We start from the raw sequence: 23,307 nt of genomic DNA on the forward strand, positions 1-23,307 counted from the left end.
AGGACAGGTTAAGATAAAGGACAGAATTAGGACACCGGTCCTCTCCGCTGGTTTCAGAGGGTCTAACTGGTTGAAAAGCTGGTCATTCAGGACTGACCCCAGACAGCCGGTTAACCAGCTCTTCACCAGTACAGCTGACTGACCCTCAAACTCCACTAGACCCTAACCTGGTCACCCAGCCTCTCCAGTTAGTGCTGACCAGTCAGTCTAATCTGAGGACCGTCGTCAAACTCATTAGAATGAGAACAGGGGAGGTCGGGGGGGTTCAGGCTGAGAGCCTGTTCTAAAGAGAACCCGCCGGTTCTGCTGAAGGACAATAGAGGCTGTTGAGCGAGTAACAGCTGCTGCCTGTGGCCCCCCACCCCACTGCATGCTGGGAAACCCCCCATTCAGCCTCAATCTGCTCGGGGCAGCTGACCCGGCCCTGCCTCACTTCTGACCCGAGCGCAGGAGAGCTGACCAGCAGAGCTGAAACCCTTTATTATTAGACAGACTACACTTTTAAGACTGATTTATGTAAATGAGCCCTTTTCTGATTGGCTACCATATCCTGTGCTGCATTTAATAATGACCCATAACTTATTATTAATTATTAATGTTATAATAAACCCAAAAAAAGCAGAACTGTGGAGAAACAGGAGAGAAACGCCACAGCAGCAGAACATCGGCTCCAAACCCACCTTCCAGGCGTCAGCTGGATTTGACTCTTCAGAACCAGAATCAAATCTGAACGGCCCAGGATTTCAACATCAACATTATCCACCAGTTTGTGCGTTTAGACTTTTATTTGTTTAAAATCGGTAAAAGTAGCAGCATCTCATAAAAACAATCATTTTGGTAAAAGACACTCAGGAGTCGACACTTTAAAATAAAAGTCTTTAGCTTCTTAAGCAGTTTCCAGTCCTAGAACAGCTTCGAGTTCTGCCTGGATTTCAGCTGGAGTCTAAAATCTTCACACACACACACACACACACACACACACACACACACACACACACACACACACACACACACACACACACACACACACACACACACACACACACACACACACACCATCACACACCCACTCATCCAACTGTATTTAGGGGTTTCTATTTCCCACTCCACCTCCATTAGCAGCAATCAGGGCAAACAGGCACTCTGATGTTTGGGCAGGTGGGTCTGCGTTTGTGCCTCCGGGGAGACCCAAAAAAATGAAAGTTATATAATAAAAAGCCCACAAAAATAGATCACATCCCTCAGAGGGCTTCAGGTCCGGATGTTGAAAGAGTCAGAAGAGAAGTTGTGCACGCTTGTAGAAGTATTGATGCTCATGTTGATCTGAATGCAGTGCGGCGCCGTCGCCCCCTCAGTCCGCTCATTCCCGCGTCCTGGGCCGCGTCACCGATCCCACAGCTGAGGAGAGCGTAGTGAAGTGTGGTCAGGAGGCGGAACCCTCGGGTTTCTCGCTGCTGGGTGGTGGGGTGAGAACTCCGGAGGGAACAGGAGAACTCTGGCTGCGTTCCAAATCCACCGGCTCGTACGTGTACGCCCGGCCCTGAGGAGACAAACAGGAAGCCTCAGAAGAGACGCAGAGAGGAAAACCACCTGAAAGCACACCTGAAAGCCTGCAGCCCCGCCCGAACAGAGCCCCACCCAAACAGAGGATCACTACAGTGAGGATCAGCACCAGACTGCAGCGCTTCACAACACGAGGACCACCGTGACCCATCGTTACTTCCTCACCTTTAAGCCCACGCTCCTCGCTCACCACTGTTGACCATTACAAAAGGGGAGTCGTTTAACTGGACGGTTCACGCCCACTGAGAAACACTGAGGCTGGATTGTCCACTCCTAATCATCACGACCACACGAGCTTGTGGACAGAATATTAGCTCAGGAAACTAAAGCCAATTCACTATTGGGGGGGGCATTAACCTGTGGTATTTAATGAGTTTTTGAAAAATGACTAAACATAAAACATAAGGAACAAAATCTACAGGGGATTTAACGGCACGTTTGCTTCCGAACTGTTAAATTAAGCGAATAGAAATGGATCTAAGAGGTGTGTGAACCCAGCGGTACAGCTCTACACCCACACCTGGCCCACGCTCAGGTTCAGACACGCCCATGTTCTCAGCTCAGCTCATCCAGGTGAGCAGCTGTATAAACTCACCAGCCACTCCAGGTAGGACGTGTGGGTTTGGATGTTGTGAGCGTCGTCCTCCGGGATTCCTTTAAACGTCCTCAGAGCGGAACTGCCCACTTCCCGGATCGACATGGCGAACGGCACCATCCACCTCACACACCGCTCCACATCACACCACTTCAGCCCTGAGAGGACGGCGGAAAGAAAGAGGGTGAAAATGCAGCACTGGTGGAGGGCTCGGACAGTAGGAGAACCCTCAGAGGGATCTACAGACCGACTCGGTAACAGACGACCAGGAGCTGATTTACATAACGGACACGCCTGCAGATCCAGCTTCAAGCATTTTTCATAAATCCAGACATGCAAGGCTTCATTTACCCCCTTTTTGATCTTTAGCCTATAACTACACCTGTAACAAAAGAATGACCTCACTGCCCTACCTGAGACTTTAACGACGAGCTCCAGGGAGGAGAAGTGGAACAAGGCGGAGGCCGCCAGCAGACTGTTGGAAAACTCCAGACTTTTTACATCCAAAACACACAGATCCAGGAGCTACACCACAGAGAGACGGGGTGGAGAACATTCATTAGCACTGCAGATACAGCAGGGGAACGTGGTGGTAGAGCATCAGTGAGTGAGGGAGTGCACAGTAACCGTACCTCGGCGATCTGCACGAACGTAGCCTGGGGATACTGCGGCAGGAGAACTTCACCAAACTCCTTCAGATACGCCATCTGCATGTAGATGTTGAGCCAGGCCATTGGAGTTAAAGGACTCAGACTCCAGTTCAGTTCCTGAGGAGAAACCATTCATATTAAAATACACACACTATAATTCTGAACAGAAGAGCGAGCTGCTGATATCAGAATAAACACCAATAGCACTCCTGCAGAAGATGGTGGTGGTTCTCCATCACTGTGTTCATCATTAGAACATCTCCAAAGTTCTCCTCATGGAGTCTAGTATTATTTAGAGTTCTCCTCAGATCAACACCTGGTTTGGTGGTAAATCAGGGCTTAATGATGGTGAATCAGATGAGCTGCTGCTGCTGCTGATGGAGGTGAACACATCCTCCATGCTGTGCTGGCTGGACTGGGGGGCGTCCAGGAGAACCCTGGAGTAACCGAGCTCTGTTCTTCAGACTAGCTCACAGACAAGATCTCACTACTTTCTTTCTTCAGAATGAGAAGCTGTTGTTCCTCCTTTTTACTGGATTCATGTTCAGCTGCTTTATCTGTTCTGATCAGATCTCTTATTCTTAATAAAGTGGCTAAGAGCCCAAAACCTCTGTACAGTTCTCTGTAGCCATCCATGCATCCAGTCACAACACAGACCAACATTACTGGTAATATGACAATATGCCATTACTCTAATAATCCAAAGACAATAGGCTTTTATTGCAGTCAGCATTTCACTGCACTGCTGGTTCATGTTAATCAGATTTCCCTACTTGCACCCCTCCTATGAGCATCACATCACACAAACAGCACGGATCATCAAGTAACCTAATCTCAGTCAGACCCATTCACATCCGTTTTCATTTCTGGCAGAATTTCTGCTTCAGTATCAGAGAGAGGTTTAAACAGGTGAACTGTGGAAAGTGGTTACCTTCATGATAATGACCTCCATACTAAGAATCTCCTCCTCTGTGCACGCACCGTCAGTCACGTACGCAAACTGATGCACCTTCGGAGGGTAAATTTCCTGTGAGGGAGGGACGAGGGAAATTAGACCTGTAGACCTCTACCCATTCCCACTGTGTTAAACACTGGCAAACTGCTCCGCCAAAAGAGTAGTCCCACCAGTTCAGACCTGATGGATTACTGATATTCAGCAACATGGTCAGAGCTCACTACTGTACAAACACACACATTAGAGACATGGGCGCACACCTAATCTGAGCCCTTAGGACATTTAGGGAGCCTGAAGAACTGTACCTCCACTTTGGCAGCGATGAACAGAGCGGATATGCCGATGAGCTGCAGCGTGGTTTTAAGGACGTTCTCCTGTGTGGCCATGAAGCGGTCAAAGAAATCCTGGCCCAAATAAAAGGTCTCCCTGTGTAACTTGTAGACCTCGCACACCTAAGAGAGAAAACGGGAGGTTTAGAAAAACAAACCTGCGTCTCTCCACCCAGATAAAAGAATTTACTCAACACAGCCGTCGAGATAAAACTGCTGCGCTACAGAGCTACTACCCGATCACTCCAATCTGCATTTCAACAGGAACGGCCCGCAGACACGCCTTCAGACCCACAGAGCCGGGCTCACGTACAGACCGTTTACGAAAAGATCATTAACACTTGTTAACGGCCCAAAGCCATCAAGGCTGATGTTTACTGACCTCCATGAGCCAGTCCAGCAGAATGGCCCTCATTTTGGGCTGAAGGTTCGGGTGCCTCTCCATGACGTGTGTGTCGTGAGAGTAGCGCTTATCTTTCTGAAGCAGGTTGTTCCACACATCATCTTTACTGGCCCAGCTGAGGACAAACGAGACACAGCAACTCTGATTACTCTCAGATCAGCAAGTGTTTATTAGGGCTGGACTGAGGGACCAGTGATGGATGAGGGTCAATAAGAGTGATGCTAACCACAAATACAGGCTAAAGGAGTCAATGTAAAACACAGCAGAAACACAAACCACAGCCAGACAGAAGCTTTTGCATTAGAAAGTGTTACATTACGAAATTCACGGCACTATAATATTTAATACATTCATTTATTAAACTGAAAGTATTTAACAAGTTTACACAATTTCAGAATCCGTAGATATTTGACAAACATTTCTACACTGTGGAAGTTAGGGCTAACCCCACCTGAACCAGCTTTACAGAACAGAACACTAGAAGAGGTTCTGAATGCAGTAATGTGAAACAGAGCAGAACGGGTTCCCCGATGCTAGTTTGCTGTTCTGAAAGCAGCTGTACAGGAACGCAGCGCTACTGTTAGAATAAACAGCAGTGAGAAATCACAGACGCCTCTGAGGAAGACGGCCAACAGTTCAGAGCCGCAGAGTACAGTACAGGCCTCCAATCACAGACCCCGGTTTAACTCCACACTAGTTCCTCAGCTACAGAACTCCACCCCCCTAATGAGAGACAGTAGCTCCTCCTCCTCAGTGTATATCACAATACCTACATTTAGAGCTTTATTAATATTCACTCTAATGAGAGACTGTAGCTCCGCCTCTTCAGTGTATATCACAATACCTACATTTAGAGCGTTATTAATATTCACCCTAATGAGAGACTGTAGCTCCGCCTCCTCAGTGTATATCACAATACCTACATTTAGAGCGTTATTAATATTCACCCTAATGAGAGACTGTAGCTCCGCCTCCTCAGTGTATATCACAATACCTACATTTAGAGCGTTATTAATATTCACCCTAATGAGAGACTGTAGCTCCTCCTCCTCAGTGTATATCACAATACCTAAATTTAGAGTTATTAATATATTTACCCTAATGAGAGACTGTAGCTCCTCCTCCTCAGTGTATATCACAATACCTACATTTAGAGTTATTAATATTCACCCTAATGAGAGACTGTAGCTCCTCCTCCTCAGTGTATATCACAATACCTACATTTAGAGTTATTAATATTCACCCTAATGAGAGACTGTAGCTCCTCCTCCTCAGTGTATATCACAATACCTACATTTAGAGTTATTAATATTCAACCTAATGAGAGACTGTAGCTCCGCCTCCTCAGTGTATATCACAATACCTACATTTAGAGTTATTAATATTCACCCTAATGAGAGACTGTAGCTCCTCCTCCTCAGTGTATATCACAATACCTACATTTAGAGCGTTATTAATATTCACCCTAATGAGGGACTGTAGCTCCGCCTCCTCAGTGTATATCACAATACCTACATTTAGAGCGTTATTAATATTCACCTTAATGAGAGACTGTAGCTCCTCCTCCTCAGTGTATATCACAATACCTACATTTAGAGTTATTAATATTCACCCTAATGAGAGACTGTAGCTCCGCCTCCTCAGTGTATATCACAATACCTACATTTAGAGTTATTAATATTCACCCTAATGAGAGACTGTAGCTCCGCCTCCTCAGTGTATATCACAATACCTACATTTAGAGTTATTAATATTCACCCTAATGAGAGACTGTAGCTCCGCCTCCTCAGTGTATATCACAATACCTACATTTAGAGCGTTATTAATATTCACCCTAATGAGAGACTGTAGCTCCGCCTCCTCAGTGTATATCACAATACCTACATTTAGAGCGTTATTAATATTCACCCTAATGAGAGACTGTAGCTCCGCCTCCTCAGTGTATATCACAATACCTACATTTAGAGCCTTATTAATATTCACCCTAATGAGAGACTGTAGCTCCTCCTCCTCAGTGTATTTCACAATACCTACATTTAGAGTTATTAATATTCACCCTAATGAGAGACTGTAGCTCCTCCTCCTCAGTGTATATCACAATACCTACATTTAGAGCGTTATTAATATTCACCCTAATGAGAGACTGTAGCTCCTCCTCCTCAGTGTATATCACAATACCTACATTTAGAGCGTTATTAATATTCACCCTAATGAGAGACTGTAGCTCCGCCTCCTCAGTGTATTTCACAATACCTACATTTAGAGCGTTATTAATATTCACCCTAATGAGAGACTGTAGCTCCGCCTCCTCAGTGTATATCACAATACCTACATTTAGAGCGTTATTAATATTCACCCTAATGAGAGACTGTAGCTCCGCCTCCTCAGTGTATATCACAATACCTACATTTAGAGCGTTATTAATATTCACCCTAATGAGAGACTGTAGCTCCGCCTCCTCAGTGTATATCACAATACCTACATTTAGAGCGTTATTAATATTCACCCTAATGAGAGACTGTAGCTCCTCCTCCTCAGTGTATTTCACAATACCTACATTTAGAGTTATTAATATTCACCCTAATGAGAGACTGTAGCTCCTCCTCCTCAGTGTATATCACAATACCTACATTTAGAGCGTTATTAATATTCACCCTAATGAGAGACTGTAGCTCCTCCTCCTCAGTGTATATCACAATACCTACATTTAGAGCGTTATTAATATTCACCCTAATGAGAGACTGTAGCTCCGCCTCCTCAGTGTATTTCACAATACCTACATTTAGAGCGTTATTAATATTCACCTTAATGAGAGACTGTAGCTCAAGGTAAACAGTGCAGGAATGGTAGCTATGCTACAGTACACACATTGTTTATAGATAAGACGATTCCTTTGCGCTGATCCATTGGGTGAGATCAGTGTGAATTACAGGCTGGTATACAGTCTCACACTGCCATTCTAAGAGTTCATTTCTGAAATCATGACAGGATTTTCCTCAGGGTCCAGTCCCTGATCAGAGCCCAGCCCTGTGTCGGCGCTGCATGCCGAGTCAGAGTCTGCTCATATTTTGTGCTGAAATACTGAACTATGATTCACTGGAATGTTTGCATGGATGTTTTACAACACGCCGGCCTGTCAGGCAGGTATGTGTGCCCAAACATCGCCACGTTTCCACACTAAACCCGGCCCACGACACCCGTACAGGTGTGCACCACTCAACACTGTGTGCTTAAATGGGGTGCAGCACTGAACATTTCTATATACTGTCCGTCCACTGGGCCCGTCTATGCTCGTCCACTGCTGTCCCATGTCCTTACCCATTACTGCAGTGGAGGTTTCACAGGGTTGTACTGTACCAGCTTGTATTAGAATAACGACCATAACTAACATAATCCAACATGTTAAAACAACGGCCCAGACTGAGCCCAGACTGAGCCCAGACTGAGCCCAGACTGAGCCCAGACTGATCAGAGGGATTGTTTACATATTGTAGCCTCTCTCAATCAGCATATAGAGGATAAAGAGAACAATTACCATTCTGTGTGTGTGTGTGTGGGGGTTGGTGTGAAACGCTGGGTTCTAGATAAGCTCCCCCAGTCAGAGCTATTCTACAGTGGAGGTTCTAGATAAGCTCCCCCAGTCAGAGCTATTCTACAGTGGAGGTTCTAGATAAGTTCCCCCAGTCAGAGCTGGAGTTCTACAGTGGAGGTTCTAGATAGCCTCCCCCAGTCAAAGCTGGAGTTCTACAGTGGAGGTTCTAGATAGCCTCCCCCAGTCAGAGCTGTGGTTCTACAGTGGAGGTTCTAGATAACCTCCCCCAGTCAGAGCTGTGGTTCTACAGTGGAGGTGAAGGGAAGCAGACGTCTGAAGCTCTACTAAAAGCTCCTCACAGAAAGTTCTTCACCTAATGGTGATGAAGACGCTGCCTGATGCCTGAGACACTGTTCTACCAGAGTTCTGAGAAGAGTTCGGCTCTAGAACCTGCTTTTAGAACCAGATCATTAAAATGGTGGAGGGATACATGCTGCAGGGTGTAGTGCGGCTACAGAAAGTAGTCCCTAAAGAGAACTGCATTAGTTCAGATTCTCTATTCTTCACTATTTTACCTTCATCATCATCATCATCATCATCATCATCATCATTCCATATAAAACTCAGAAGACTCGTGTAGCTGCACTGGTGGGTTTGGATAGGAGAAATTATGGGCTGTAGCTGTGTTGTCATGGCAAGTTTGCAGAAAACCTGAAAACTCAGTAAAAGCAGTATAAAGAGAGACTCACCACAGGGAAGGCAGAGGAGACGGCCGTGTGGGGGTGACAAAAATATTCCTGGCGGCGTACTGCGTGAATCCCACACTGCTGACGGCAACCGGTTCCTCAACCTCATCTGGCGTCGGGATCCGCCTACTCGGGCTTGTGCAAGTCGAACTGGGACTCCAGCAGGTCTGAGCAGGACCAGAGGAAACAGGGGGAGAGAAATAAGGAGGGAGTTCCCTAACAGATAAACACAAACCCATTCTCACTGGTAGCAACCAGACTTCAGAACCACACAGACCCGCATTCTGTTCAACACTGCCTCCAGCTGCAGCGGGACAAACAGAACCACTCAATTCAGGAGGATTTCTAAAGCATGCAGAAATGGTTCTGAGAGTTCTGCACAACGAAGAGCATCTTTACTGCACTGAGATACGGCCTTAACACACACTCGATTAATACGCACTTGACGGATTTGAAGGGTTCTTAGAGTGCTTCACAGAACACACACACACACACATATATATACATATATACACACACACCTTAAATGCTCCACTGTTGTGATAAACAGCCCATTTTAAAGGACAGCAGTTATAAATAATAAATATTAGACTGGTATCAAATGACAGTCAAGGAACACCCAACGACCCAATATACAAATTATATGCCAATATACAACAGAACCATTCTAATAATTATGGTTAAATGGTTATGGTTCTATATAAGCCACTGCCTTCACTAGAGTACACCCCAGCTACTACAGACAGCGTGAACTCTTATGGGAGTAAAGTTCTATTTTTGGTACTGATGAGCCACCAAGTCCCTCCATCGATCAGAAACCATTTAAACGCAGCGATCCATTTAGAAATGACTGGACTGGATATTGGAGCCTACATGAGGGGTCTTTGCCTTTTAATAACGCCAGAACCCGCCGCGGTTCTACACAGAAAACGAGTTCCTGACTTCAATATAAAACACTACATTCACTGAGGAACCCCTGAGGAACCCCTGAGGAACCCTACACATCACTCCTCACCTGTGAAGAACACGGCCTCTTTTTGGTCATCTCTGTAACCTCCTCGTCTGGATCCTGCAAATGCTGCATTCAGAACAAACGGGTTAATACACAGTCTGAGACCGCCAGGATGAGTTATGAAGCACAGAACCACACACACACACACACACACACACACACACACACACACACACACACACACACACACACACACACAAAACCCACTCACAATAGCAACATCTGCCTTTCTTTTCCTGGAGCGAGCAGCCAGGTTCCTTGGAGCTTCATCTGGATCTGGAGTGCCTTTCACTTCTGTGTTTAGCCTGAGGAAGGAGTTCACCCAGTTAGGGTAAGTTAGCTGAGCATGCAGCAAATGCAGAAGCACACTGTGTGTGTGTGTGTGTGTGTGTGTGTGTGTGTGTGTGTGTGTGTGTGTGTGTGTGGGGCTATTGCTAAGCATGCAAACTTCCATCTGCTGCTTCTCCACCATTACACTGACCACCATTTGACCATGAAGTTAGAACTCCACACTTACACTTTCTCACTGGGCATTATATCCACGCGCGTGTCTCTCCTGAGTACAGAGAGTCTGCAAAACACACAGCAAGTTCATTTAGCTGCTTTTCTCCCAACATGTCCTGAGCCCTGCTTCCCTCCCAACCCCCATTCCCAACGAGAAAGGCCACAAAAGTTCCCCACAAAGCCCCCAAACCCACAAACACACACTCCCCCGTCGAGCCTTTAGGTGATTTATAACATTTACACATAAAGAAAATTCAGGTTTGCTTTGTTAAAACAGGGGAATGCACGAGCCAGAGGGGAAGAAAATGGCCGAGCAAGAGACAGAAAGAAAGAAACAGGACAGAGAGACTCTCCCAGACTGTCCCAAACTCTCCCAGACTGTCCCAGACTGTCCCAGACTACAAGCACGCGCTGAAAACACGCATTTCAGCCAATAACCTCTATTAACAGACAGGAAACTCAGCAGTTTGTGGGATTACTCTCTGAGGGCATTGTGTGCACGGGCTCACCCTCACCTCAGACAGACCCTCACTCCAGCTCCAGCTCTCCTGCTCAGCTCAGAGGGCTCTAGTCCAGGCTGCAGTTCGAGGTTTTCCTGCTCTTCTCTGAATCTCTGCGCCTTTCTGCCTGCCTGCAGCCTCAGCGCGCGCCAACTGCACCCTTATGCCTCTGCGCTGCGCCTGCGTGCGTCCGGGAGCAGCTGCTGCGCGCGCGCCCCCCCCACACAAACACACGAGCAACAATAAACAAACAAACAAAAACAATAAATAAACCCTTGTTTACGATACTTGACTGACACTGGCTTGACTTCTGCCGGCGAGCGCGCCTGAGAGTGTGTGTAATATAAAGCGCGCTCACGGTGGAGATTTTTGCCGGCAAATTGGAGGGGGCGTGCACACCGACGTCACTGTTCACGCGGAAGAGGCGGGGCGAGGGCGATGACGACAGGAGAGAAGGCCAGGGGGTGTAACGGAAACGCGGGTGGCGCACGTGGAGAGCAGAGGCAACAGGTAAACAAATCGGATCAAAGAGAGAAAGATTGATCAAAGTTTAATTACACACACACACACACACACACACACACACACACACACACACACTCATGCATATTCAATTATGTTAATTTCAGAGTGCTCCACTGGGATGACAAATACAGCCGTGTATATACTGTACATATTCATACACTGATCAGCCAAAACATTAAAACCACTGGCAGGGAAGGTGAGGAACACTGATGGTCTGGTTCCAGTGGCTCATGTCTATCAGACAGCAGGTAAACAGTCAGCTCTTGAAGCGGATGAAGGTGTTGAAGCTTTGACAAGAACCGAACTGTGATGTTCTAGACAATGACTGGGACAGAACATCTCCAGAACATCAGGCAGGTCTTGTGGGGTGTTCCTGATATGCTCCAAGGAAGGACGACTGGTGAACCAGCGTCAGGGTCATGGGCACCTAAGTCTCATTGATGCTCATGTTCTTCAGACTAGCTCACCGACAAGATCTCACTACGAATGAGAAGCTCTTGTTTCTCCTTTTTATCTGTTCTGATGAGATCTGGAGCTTCTACAGTAGAACCCTCTCACTGCTGAGAGACGGGGGTTAAAATAATGGGGTTAGGGGCCTGAACCTCTGCAGGGTGTTATATATATATATATATACAGTATAGTGAGTGTGTGTGTGTGTATAGTATGCTGTATATCCTCTGACTGTGGATCTCTCTATCTCTCAAGGTTCTGGTGTGTGTGTGTGTGTGTGTGTGTGTGTGTGTGTGTGTGTGTGTGTGAGAGTATAAAGGTGAGTCGGAGTGTGACCTTTGCCCAGTGTGACCGAGGAGGAGATCACGCCAGAAACAGAAACATGAAGTTTGCAAAACTTTTTGGACGTTTGAAGTCAAACGTAATTGGAATGATTCATGTTGGAGCTTTACCTGGTAGGGTGTGTGTGTGTGTGTGTGTGTGTGTGTGTGTGTGTGTGTGTGTGTGTAATTATGTTTAGCCTGTTAAAGTAATTCAGCCTGTGTTTGGACTGATTCTTATTGTTATAAATGTATATAAATATTATAAATCTTTGAGTTTAATACACTACAGTTAGTGTAGTGTTTGTGTTGATGATGATGATGATGATGATGAAGCTGATGTGTGTTTGCAGGCACCCCGCTGAGCAGAGCTCCTCTCCCTGCCATTATTGAGTCGGCCTGCAGAGAGGCGGAGGAATACAGACAGGCTGGAGTGGTAAAGCACCTTAATGGACATCCAGAGTTCCTGCCAGTGTGGAACCTGGTTTGAGCCAAACAGAAGCAGTACAGGTGCCAGCTAGGGACATACGTGGAATATGCCCAACAATGGCAGCTTGCCAGGCCCGGGTATCGAACCCACAGCCCTGTCACCACTGTAGGCTGAGTGGGTGCGGCTACTACCCTGCCCTGGAGGTCCAAATATGGGCATGATGGCAAATGTAGAAAATGCTTCTGATGGCAGTTGGAACTGATGTCCTGTGGGCTGGGACTGCTGGGACTGCTGTGGTTACTGCTATTGTGTCTCAGAGAGGAGTGTTTGTGTTTTCTACAGGATGGGCTGATCATTGAGAACATGCATGATGTTCCGTACCTGTTTGACGTTGGTCCAGAGGTGTGTGCGTGTATGACAGCTGTGTGTACTGCAGTAAGACAGCTCTGTCCATCTCTGCCCATTGGAGTCCAGATCCTGTCCGCTGCTAACCGGCCTGCTCTGGCCACCGCACTGGCCTCAGGTACTCACACACCCACACCAGAAACAGCATGTTCACCATCCTTTAGCCTAAACGTGGATCTGCATGCACATGGGTCACTAATTATCAGCTCTAATGACTGATTGGAGTTGTGTGCGTTTCTGACCTGCAGGGCTTAATTTTATCCGAGCGGAGGGCTTCGTGTTTTCTCACGTCGCTGATGAAGGTCTGCTGAACGCATGTGCTGGAGAACTCCTGCGCTATCGCAGAAACATCGGAGCAGAACACATACAGATATTCACCGACATCAAGAAAAAGCACAGGTGAGCTCAGTGTGACGTCTTCAAATGACCGTCAGTTCATAGTAGCTTCTGATTAGTTCATGGTAGGTGATTAGTCGTTGATAGTGGATATTGAGAATTCTGGATAATTCACAGTGGATACTGAGGCTGAAGTATTGTGTATGAGCTGAGTGTGTGCTGTTGCAGTGCCCATGCTGTTACAGCAGATGTTAGCGTAGCTGAAACGGCGCGAGCGGCTGAGTTCTTCCTGTCGGACGGACTGATCGTCACAGGTTCGGCCACGGGGGTCCAGGCTGATCCTAAAGAACTTAGAGGTGAGCTGTAAGGTTAATCAGACAGTCAGTCAGTAACCAAACAGCCCTTTAGGTGGCGCCAGGGGTTTCCCTGAGGGCGAATGGAGGATAAGTGGATGAGGGCTCTAAAACTGGTACTGGCTCGAGTGTGTTTCCCCTGAAACCCTGTAAGGGACACAAGGTCAGAGTGTGTCTGAGCTGCTTTTGGCTTGGAGGCTGAGGATATTCAGTCCCGTGTGTCTTTCAGCAGAAGGCATCTGACCAGTGCCCACATGCGCACATACAGTCTGGCACATACACTAATGTTTACTGAGGCCAGCACATTCCCCCAGCTGTCTGACAGCACACACACACACACACACACACACACGACTTTACTGGTATGTTGACACAGTTAAAGGGTCTGTATCCCACATGTTATACTCTTATACTCCATTTCTACACCAGCTTCCCTTTGTCCCCTACACTCACACACACTCCACCTTTACCTCTGATCTGTATGGCCTGGGAAAGATTTACATATTATATTAAACTATTTCATTTAAAAGCAAATTAAATGTAAGGAAAATGTAGTTTTTATAAAATGGGCCTTTTAATAACAATGTAAAGAATTTTTTGATAATTGTAATTAATAGTGTTGGATATGCATCATTACAAAGCCTGTCAGCTGTGTTGTCTGAAATTTCATATAGAAATGTAATGGTTCTAATATTAATTAAAGAAAGTCATAGCTGTGTGGGGCAGAGTAACTTTAATCCAGGGTGGACTGCCTCACCTGACATTACACTTACTGAAACTGTGCCAACCGACCCCAGTCTGCGGTACCTGATGGAGCAGCACCTTATATAGAGCAGTGATGGAGCGGATGTGGGCAGATGCTCTATATTCTGCTGTAACACCGTCCCTCCAGCAGCACCTCTCACACTAATATAGACCCGCCATCGCCACCTATTTTTAAATTCTGCTTCCAGATGGCCTCTGAGCGCCCATAGCTATAAACACACACACACACACACACACACACATATACAAAAACATGTCTGAGCCTGGCCCGACCCCAGCCTGCACAACACTTCAATGGCCTTGCTCTGAAATTTAGTCGCTTTCATTATAATGAGAAACTGCATCATATTTATCACTTAATCATTATTCTCATAATTCTGAAACAGTATGATACCAAATTAACTGAAGTAGATAACAAGCCATTATATTAATATAGATGTTTAACTGCAGTCAATCCTAATCATTTATAATCATAATATATATTTATATTGTTGGTTGCTTCGTTATTTAAAATATTTGAAATATTTGAACATTGTGCCTGCATGGGGCAGGTTATACATTTCTCTAACATAAGTTTCTTTGCCCGTTTTAGCTGAAATGGTACACTTTTATTTGCTAATGAGTTGAATGTTTTATAACTAATATAAATGAATTTTGATAAGTGCAGTAAATGAGCTCCAGTAGCTGCGTGTATTTCTGTGCCACCGGAAACAGTACAGTCCTGTGTGTTTGTGCATTCTGCATGATTCTGATGAACCTGTGAATTCACTGTGTTTTCCTCATCAGTGCGTCAGATCTCTGTAATAAACTGTCCTGAGTTATCCTACACAGGCTTAAAGTGAGAGTTCAGCAGTAAATCAGATGTACCCTGTAGTACTGTTAGATCAAACGAGACCGGTTTGGTATCTGAAGGTTGCTTCGTCAGCTTTGCCCTGAAGGCTAAAGTTGAAAACAAGCAATGGAAGCGTATACCCCACCAGTTAGCATGGAGATGCCATGTTTTCTGCAGGTAATGATTAGCATGCTGCTAACTGGTGGGTGCTTACTTAATGCCTAATCATTACACACACACAAGAGACAGCAGTGTCTGTACTGGTCCGTTAAGACCCTCCTTATTTTTACAGAAGTTGCCAAGTCTGTGGAACTCCCTGTTCTGATTGGTTCTGGGGTGACTTACGACAACGTGGAGCACTACCTGGACGCAAACGCTCTGATCATTGGCTCCCACTTTAAAAAGGACGGCTGCTGGGAGAATGATGTGGATCCAGACAGAGTGATGAGGTTCATGGAGAAGATGCATCGACTTCGGAAGTGAGAGTTCTGTTTCATAAGAAACAGAATTCTGTTCACTTTTATAATAAACAGGTGTGATGTAGTCACTAAACATTCATATTAACATCTCAGAATATTTCATTCCAGACCATAAATGGAAACTTAGCAGCAAAAACAGCCTAATTTTGAATTCTTTATTTTTGTGATGTCTACCTTTGTGATGCATACAGCGGTTTAGCTCCACCCTTTTGACCTACAGCAGTTTAGACCCACCCATTCAGCCCATGGCAGTTTAGCCCCTCCCATTCAGCCTACAGCAGTTTAGCCCCACCCATTCAGCCTACAGCAGTTTAGCCCCACCCATTCAGCCCAGAGCAGTTAAGCCCCGCCTGTTAATAATAAAAGGCAAATAAAGAAGAGCATGGGTCCCTGATATCCCTATAAAGTGCTAAATCTGAGAATCTAAGAAGTAAAAAAAAACAACAGTAAGAAAAACATGTTTATTTACTTTTTTTAAAAAGATTTTATCAAATATGTTCTTGGTTACAAAACAACTTTCAGTTCAGTAATATTTACAAAGTCTGTTTACAAATAAAACGCAGGCGCTCTGAAACACCACAGCAGACGAGTCCGCGCAGGTCCAGACTAAACCCAGTAACAGCGCCTGCTTTGGCACTAAATCACAGACTGCTACAAACTGGTGTTTTTTGGTACATCAGTATTTTTACAGCTCACATTTCACTGCTCCTCCGTCTGTAAAACAGCACCTCCTGCTTCAGATTCAGGGTAAACATCTTCTACTGTACTATCACTGTAACTCGAGCACACACTAGCTACGGCTACTCTAAAAAAAGAACCACAAACACACACACCCTATCCTACTGTTCTGAACAGACGTCCTGTCTGTCTTTATCTCACAAAAGTGGGATTAACTGATGTCTTCTACTAAACGCTCGCTCGAGGCTGCGTCTGGTCAGGTCTCCAGCATCTAACGGCATCTTTAACAAAGAGGTGAGAGCGGCAGGGGCGTACACTCGGGCTGCACCAGGCGGACGGGTCGGCCGCACTACAGTACTGCTTTCAACTGACTGACATCACATCCGTTAATCCGAAATGTGACATCATCATCGTGGCACTGTGATATACAGTGTATGCCAATTCAAACAAACACACACAGAGCAGACTGTGATTGGTTAGAATTCTCTCAGCACACTGTAAACAGACACTCTGATTGGTTTATGGGCTCACTGATCTTTAACTAAGGAGGCTGTCTGACTTACAGACTGTAAATATTGAAGTATAAATGAACAAAGCTAACAAAGGTCATATTTACTGACTGGGTGGACATCTACTGCACCATTACATTAACCCATCCATATCCAAAATGTCCAATTGTCAAGCTGTCTGAGCCTAAATATGAAGAAAATATCATATGATGGTGAATAAAAGTATGAAACTCGCATAAAAGCACATCAATTAAAATAGACGATAAGGCGATATTCATCCAAAGTATAACTAAACACAATTTCATCCAATCAGATAATGTTAATATGATTAAAAACAGTAATAATGATAACAACCTGTATGTATACTGCACTTTCCATTTTAGTTACGAAATTAATTAAAGTGCTTTAACGAAAAACATGCATAAAATATTAGATAACATAAAAATAATTAATATAATTAAATAATTAAACTGTTAGACTAAATTTGGTTAATGGAAATGAATAGGTTAACAAGCAAATGGAAGATATAGAGATCCATCCTACATAAAATCCCTGAAAAATAATGTGTCATCAATAACAATTACTTACGGAAATTGGTGCTGATTTTATGTTTAAAAATACTTTTTTTTTTACATATTTCTGATCTAATCTTGTGATGCAGCCCGTGTTTTACTAAACCCTGAATTTACCAGGACTCAGTTTCCCAAAAGCACCTCAGTGTTAAGCTGATCTTCACTGAGAGAGAGAGAGAGAGAGAGATGAGTGTGATGCTCGCTCGTCTTTATGCTGAGATGCTTTGGGGAAACTCAGCCCCGTAACGTTGTCTCACACATCCATGGTCAGTCTGTTCCGAGGTCAGCGTATTCAGTGGCGTCAGGCAGGTGAGGTGTCAGTAGTTGTAGAGGCGCTGAGTGGGCTGTTTGAACTGGCCGTAGCGGCGGTCAGCCGGAGAGAAGCGTGTGTTGGCAAGGTTCTGCCTGTTGAGGGCGCTGCGGGTCAGTTTCCTGCGGTCCACGTGAGCTTTGGCCCGCTGCACCGAGAGCAGGATGGGCAGGGGGGAGCCCCAAGCTGCCAAACGCCACGAAACGTGACGCCTGACCGGCGCAGGCCTGGACACAGGACACAGAAGGTCAGTCAGATCATTAAAGCGATAGTTCAGGCAAAACTCAATTAAACCCAATTAAACCACCCCCTCACCCACCACAGCCCTCCCTTACCCCGAATACAGTCCAAAGTATAGGCCAAAACATGTTCAGTGTCTCAAGTTTGCTTCTCTTTGCTTCTTTAGCACTGGAGCTACAAGGCTAATGTAGCTAACCAGCAACAGCAGGCCAAAATCATCACACACTCGCCTCAAACCATGTGGAGATGTTCAATAATCTCCAATAGACTTAATTATGTGGTTTCTGACACCCTATGGCTCACTGTTGTCTAGAACGTGGACTAAAGTACAGATTCAAGACGAAAAGGGATCTTTAGGTGCTAGCAGGGTTCTCCACCAATCTGTAGAACCCTTTAACCAGACAAAGAACCATTCAAGCACACAAACAGTTCTTTACGTAATCAAGAATATACTGTATACAGAACCGTGCTTAGCTCTGCTCCCTATTTCACTCCATGTTCTAGATAACAGTGTCAGAAATACATGATCAGGTTACTGAACAGGTACACCTGCACAAGCTTTGAGGAGAGTGTTAGGATTTAGGCATGCAGTTAGCAACATGCTAATTGGTGTACATAGCCTTCCATTAATCGTTAGCTACGCTTGATAAGTAGCTCCAGTGCTAAAACGAAAGAGGCCAAACTTGAGACACCAAACATGATCGATTCCATTTGGGGTAAAGTGTAGGGAACTGAGCGAATGAGAGTTTTCAGACTATCGCTTTAATCACAGTTGTGGAATCAGAAGCTGCTCCTGCTGAGAAACATTTGACTGAAATTCACTTGTGATTTTTATGAAGGATCAGCTGACCTCAGAGAGTCTTCTTCATCTTCATCTGAAGCCTCCTCCTCCTGCTCCTCCATTCTGCCACGGCGCATCTGGTACACAGACATGCTCGGGTGTTCAATCAGCAGGTTCTCCAGAGGATCCTCCTCAACGCGGCCTAGAGAACGGTTCTCTGCACAGGAATCACACATCGACCTATTAAATATCGTTTAACTGAGACTCATTTTCCTACTGCATACAAAACATCTCAGATGAGCTTCTAAGGGTAAATCATCTAATAAATCATAGGCGAGCTCCTAATGTTCTAACAAGTGTTTTAAGGCCTTTGGTCCAAGTTGCGTTTGACCGGTTAACGTCCATATCTGACATTTTACTCTTTTTTCTTTGGTCTGAATGATCTCAAACTGATCAAACTATAAGGATCACTGAAATCATTTTAGTTAAGGTCACATGGTCATTATGGTCACACTGACTTTTGGTAACAAAACAATAGAAAATCCAAATTCTGATTGTAAATATAAGCACTAAAATGACAATTAATATTACAAATCACCCCTTAGAAGCCTTTTACAGCCTCTCTTGAGCACGGTGGCGTTATTCACCGAGAGAATGATCTGAGATGGTCAGTTGCTTTCAGGAAGTTCTGAAATCTGCTGAGGTGATTTCACAGGTGTGTAATCTGACCCCCGTCTCACCGTGTAAGTTAATGATGACCCATTCTCCATCTTCAAACTCAAACACCTCCTCAGAGCCTTCGTTCTCCACGCTAACGCCAGCTCCCTCCTCAGCGCTGCCGAGGAGCTGGGCGAAGATTTTGCCGATCATTTTCAGGTGCTTGTGTTTCCGATAGCAGTCTGTAAACACAGCAGTACAGAGCTTTTATTACCTATGATACTTATGATCAGATTCACAACAGCCTGAGCCCAGATCAGATGATCAGTCCAACATGTTGGGTCTCGGATGTGTGCTTCTTCAGTTACAACAGGATGCTAGACTGTATATGTATATGAGAATATATATATATATATGATTTATTTTCCACATACATATGTGACAATTACTGTAACCGGTTCCTCCAGCGTTCCTCTGCTCTGTGGAGAAGGTTCTGTTTGTGTTTATAGGCTAAAGTAAGTCCACAGTATTCTGAACCACATCCGTCTACCAAACTAGATACATACTTTTTTGATCACAAAGGAAATTTAGCAGCCAGAAGCAGTTACACAATATAGCACAGTAATATAATAAATAACTGTACAGCAGAAATGATGCATTTAAACTTAACGGGAGATGAAAGACTGCTGAAAGACTACGCAGTAATAAAGAATGAATCCTGTGTAATGAGGGTATAAGCAGATAAACGACCACACTGAATAAACATGTGCACATACTGTTATTTAATTACCTAACTAATGCAGATCTGGAGGAGCTCTGAGAGACAGACGGGTCTGAGAGACAGACGGGTTTGAACGTGTTTACAGAGATCAGATGAGGCCGTAAAAACGTGTTCATTAGCTAATTTGACTAAAGCATTAGTGTTAGCATGTTAGCTCCTGGCTAGCAGGTTGGCTTAGAGCTAACATATTATCCTGTGGCTAGCACAGTAGCTTAGGTTTAATATAATAGCTGCCCCATTAGCTTTAGGCTAACAATAAGTCATGTCTAGTGTGTTAACATTATCTCGGGCCTAGCACACTGTGCTCAACGTTAATTAGAGCAGTAGCTCCTGGCTAGTGTGTTAGCTTCTGGCTAGAGTGTTAGCTCCTGGCTAGTGTGTTAGCTCCTGGCTAGTGTGTTAGCTCCTGGCTAGAGTGTTAGCTCCTGGCTAGAGTGTTAGCTCGTGGCTAGAGTGTTAGCTCGTGGCTAGAGTGTTAGCTCGTGGCTAGAGTGTTAGCTCCTGGCTAGAGTGTTAGCTCCTGGCTAGTGTGTTAGCTCCTGGCTAGAGTGTTAGCTCCTGGCTAGTGTGTTAGCTCCTGGCTAGTGTGTTAGCTCCTGGCTAGAGTGTTAGCTCCTGGCTAGTGTGTTAGCTCCTGGCTAGAGTGTTAGCTCCTGGCTAGTGTGTTAGCTCCTGGCTAGAGTGTTAGCTCCTGGCTAGTGTGTTAGCTCCTGGCTAGAGTGTTAGCTCCTGGCTAGAGTGTTAGCTCCTGGCTAGAGTGTTAGCTCGTGGCTAGAGTGTTAGCTCGTGGCTAGAGTGTTAGCTCCTGGCTAGAGTGTTAGCTCGTGGCTAGAGTGTTAGCTCGTGGCTAGAGTGTTAGCTCGTGGCTAGTGTGTTAGCTCGTGGCTAGTGTGTTAGCTCCTGGCTAGTGTGTTAGCTCCTGGCTAGAGTGTTAGCTCCTGGCTAGTGTGTTAGCTCCTGGCTAGAGTGTTAGCTCCTGGCTAGTGTGTTAGCTCGTGGCTAGTGTGTTAGCTCCTGGCTAGTGTGTTAGCTCCTGGCTAGTGTGTTAGCTCCTGGCTAGAGTGTTAGCTCAGTGTGTTTCTGTGCTTTAATGAAAACAGTGTGCATGTACTGTACTTTTATTTAGGGTTAGAAGCTTAAATATTATATATATAATATAATCTATATATTGTCATTGTATCAAAATTGTGTGATACACAGATTTCCACAGAGTTTCCTTTTGGTAAAGCTGCTGTTATACGTTTTTTGTTTATACATGACAGTGATTATATATATATATATTAGTGCTGTAATACTTTGACATCAGCTCAGGCTGTTCCTTGCTCAGATGATTGATGGGTGGAACATAGCTGTGACGCATCGTGTGTCTGTTACACGTCACAGAGGAAATCAGAGACAGGCTTGCATAAGCTGAAGCGTGAGGCCGGACTGTGCAGTGTGTTAACATTTCAGAACAGGGTGGACTCACACGGTCAGGCCTGGGCAGGCCGGACAGGGCGACTCGACCCGGCATCTGTGAGCCTGCAGAGTTTATTTTTAACACTGGAATTCAGTTCCTAATTTAGCAGAAATGAATAAATAAGTGACCCCATCATCCATACGGCCACCGACACAAGGTCACCTTATTCTCCCACACCATCAGCTGACCATCAGAGAGTTCTGTGTGTGCTTCTCCAATCTGACCGGGGGGATAAATACGGTCTAAACGTGATTAAATGTCAGATCACCATTTCAAAAAGTCTGCCGCACACTCTCAGAGGGGAGGACCGCAGCCTGACTGAGCGGTGGGGTGGCACGCAGATGTGCAGCAGCAGCAGCAGCTCACCTGATTTACCATCATTAAGCCCTGATTTACCACCAAACCAGGTGTTGATCTGAGGAGAACTCTAGATAATACTAGACTCCATACATATATATACCTTTTAATAATAAAATTGTATTAAAATAATGAAACATTATTATTATTATTATTATTATTATTATTATTATTATTATTGACTGCTTGAGTCATAAGGGTTTTCCTCATAGCTCGACCCCTCTTGGGACTGATTTGAGGAAGTCTAGACACAATGAAGCAACATTTTCTAAAGGCTTTTGTGCTCTTGCTGAACCTGATAACCTTTTTAAAGGACTTTACACCCCTGTTTCACTCAACACTCACACACCAGCTAATAATATAAACCAGCAGGGACTGGGAGAGGACACTAAATACAAACCCAGCAAAACAGGCAGGTAGAGGTGTTAGAGAGAAGTGTCCAAGACATCTGTATGACTGGAGTTAGATTACTGAGAGATCTGTGTAATCCAGGTGGCCTGGGGGATTGGGTGGGGTGGGGTACGGTGGGGTGGGGTACGGTGGGGTGGGGTGGGGGGGTTGTGTAATATTTCCTCTCTCTGCTTACACACACACTGCATCTAAAGACTAAACGGCTCAGATTACAATAACAGCAGAGCTGAGGGTCTACATCTCTCACAGGCTGAATGGGATTCACTGTACTGTGTTCATCTGCATGTTGGGCGTGTCGAGTGTTGATCGCCTGGTAGATGTTTTTTATAGTCATTTATAAATAGAATACACATTATTATCTCATTACACAGTATAATCTGTTCTCTGTTTTGGTGGAAATGCAGTTTACTCATCACACAACAACAGAAGACAAAGCAGACTAGACCTGAGTGCAGAGACCCTCACAGACCCTCACAGACCCTCACAGACCCTTCATCTAGGCTTCATCAGCCAGTTATTGGGTTACAGCTCAGTCTGTAGGGTTCGGGTTGGCTGGTTTATCAGGATTTCTCAGTAAAGCTGAATAACTCAGACTAACAGAGCTTTCCTGCCTCCCCTGTGGATCAGACCGGACTTCTGGTTAGCTGGTGTTTCTGGGGGCAGGTCAGCGGGTAGGTGCAGTAATCTTACCTGTTCAGTAGTTCGGTAGTTCGGTGGTTCGGTGGTTCGGTGGTTCGGTGGTTCCGCTGTGTCGGGCTCGGTCCTCCTCTCTCTGCTCGCTTCTTTCTCCGTTTGTTTACCATCGGTTAGCTCCGCCCCTTTGCGTGACGCCACCGCGTTCCACTTATTTGAATCCACAGCGCCGCCC

General features: G+C 45.2%; 3 protein-coding genes across 3 annotated transcripts; 1 reads left to right on the forward strand and 2 right to left on the reverse strand.

The window, feature by feature from the left end:
- Nucleotides 1–805: 805 nt before the first annotated feature.
- Nucleotides 806–10,851, reverse strand: ccne1 (cyclin E1). Its single transcript, XM_072671289.1, has 12 exons — nucleotides 10,805–10,851; nucleotides 10,303–10,356; nucleotides 9,997–10,090; nucleotides 9,789–9,851; nucleotides 8,777–8,940; nucleotides 4,475–4,610; nucleotides 4,069–4,215; nucleotides 3,740–3,835; nucleotides 2,791–2,925; nucleotides 2,572–2,683; nucleotides 2,159–2,316; nucleotides 806–1,540 (listed from the first exon to the last, which is right to left on the reverse strand). Exons 2-12 carry the CDS (start codon nucleotides 10,317–10,319, stop codon nucleotides 1,424–1,426), a joined length of 1,239 nt encoding a protein of 412 aa, XP_072527390.1. The 5' UTR covers nucleotides 10,320–10,356; nucleotides 10,805–10,851; the 3' UTR covers nucleotides 806–1,423.
- Nucleotides 10,852–11,237: 386 nt separating this feature from the next.
- LOC140547937 (uncharacterized protein F13E9.13, mitochondrial) lies at nucleotides 11,238–15,761 on the forward strand. Its single transcript, XM_072671226.1, has 7 exons — nucleotides 11,238–11,299; nucleotides 12,020–12,219; nucleotides 12,438–12,520; nucleotides 12,857–13,037; nucleotides 13,168–13,318; nucleotides 13,484–13,611; nucleotides 15,498–15,761. The coding sequence occupies exons 2-7, from the start codon at nucleotides 12,147–12,149 to the stop codon at nucleotides 15,686–15,688; spliced, it is 807 nt and encodes a 268-aa protein (XP_072527327.1). The 5' UTR covers nucleotides 11,238–11,299; nucleotides 12,020–12,146; the 3' UTR covers nucleotides 15,689–15,761.
- A 370-nt stretch (nucleotides 15,762–16,131) lies between these two features.
- On the reverse strand, nucleotides 16,132–23,258 carry LOC140547938 (tumor protein p53-inducible nuclear protein 2). The gene is made up of 4 exons (XM_072671227.1): nucleotides 23,130–23,258; nucleotides 19,515–19,673; nucleotides 18,844–18,991; nucleotides 16,132–17,980 (listed from the first exon to the last, which is right to left on the reverse strand). Exons 2-4 carry the CDS (start codon nucleotides 19,642–19,644, stop codon nucleotides 17,761–17,763), a joined length of 498 nt encoding a protein of 165 aa, XP_072527328.1. The 5' UTR covers nucleotides 19,645–19,673; nucleotides 23,130–23,258; the 3' UTR covers nucleotides 16,132–17,760.
- Nucleotides 23,259–23,307: the final 49 nt, after the last annotated feature.

This window comes from Salminus brasiliensis, chromosome 25 (genome assembly GCF_030463535.1).
Source record: "Salminus brasiliensis chromosome 25, fSalBra1.hap2, whole genome shotgun sequence".
In the NCBI taxonomy this organism is placed as follows: domain Eukaryota; kingdom Metazoa; phylum Chordata; class Actinopteri; order Characiformes; family Bryconidae; genus Salminus; species Salminus brasiliensis.

Excerpts from the sequence above, each read along its gene's own strand:
- ccne1 (XM_072671289.1), bottom strand. Across the intron at positions 4,216-4,474 it reads TGCTGGACTGGCTCATGGAG|GTGTGCGAGGTCTACAAGTT; the intron begins GTCAGTAAACAT and ends TTTCTCTCTTAG. Across the intron at positions 2,926-3,739 it reads TGGAGGTCATTATCATGAAG|GAACTGAACTGGAGTCTGAG; the intron begins GTAACCACTTTC and ends GTTTCTCCTCAG.
- LOC140547937 (XM_072671226.1), top strand. The coding sequence starts at position 12,147 with ATGAAGTTTGCAAAACTTTTTGGACGTTTGAAGTCAAACGTAATTGGA. Across the intron at positions 12,521-12,856 it reads AATACAGACAGGCTGGAGTG|GATGGGCTGATCATTGAGAA; the intron begins GTAAAGCACCTT and ends TGTTTTCTACAG. Across the intron at positions 13,038-13,167 it reads GGCCACCGCACTGGCCTCAG|GGCTTAATTTTATCCGAGCG; the intron begins GTACTCACACAC and ends TCTGACCTGCAG.
- LOC140547938 (XM_072671227.1), bottom strand. The coding sequence starts at position 19,644 with ATGATCGGCAAAATCTTCGCCCAGCTCCTCGGCAGCGCTGAGGAGGGA. Across the intron at positions 18,992-19,514 it reads GGTCATCATTAACTTACACG|AGAACCGTTCTCTAGGCCGC; the intron begins GTGAGACGGGGG and ends ATTCCTGTGCAG. Across the intron at positions 17,981-18,843 it reads GATGAAGAAGACTCTCTGAG|GCCTGCGCCGGTCAGGCGTC; the intron begins GTCAGCTGATCC and ends TCCTGTGTCCAG.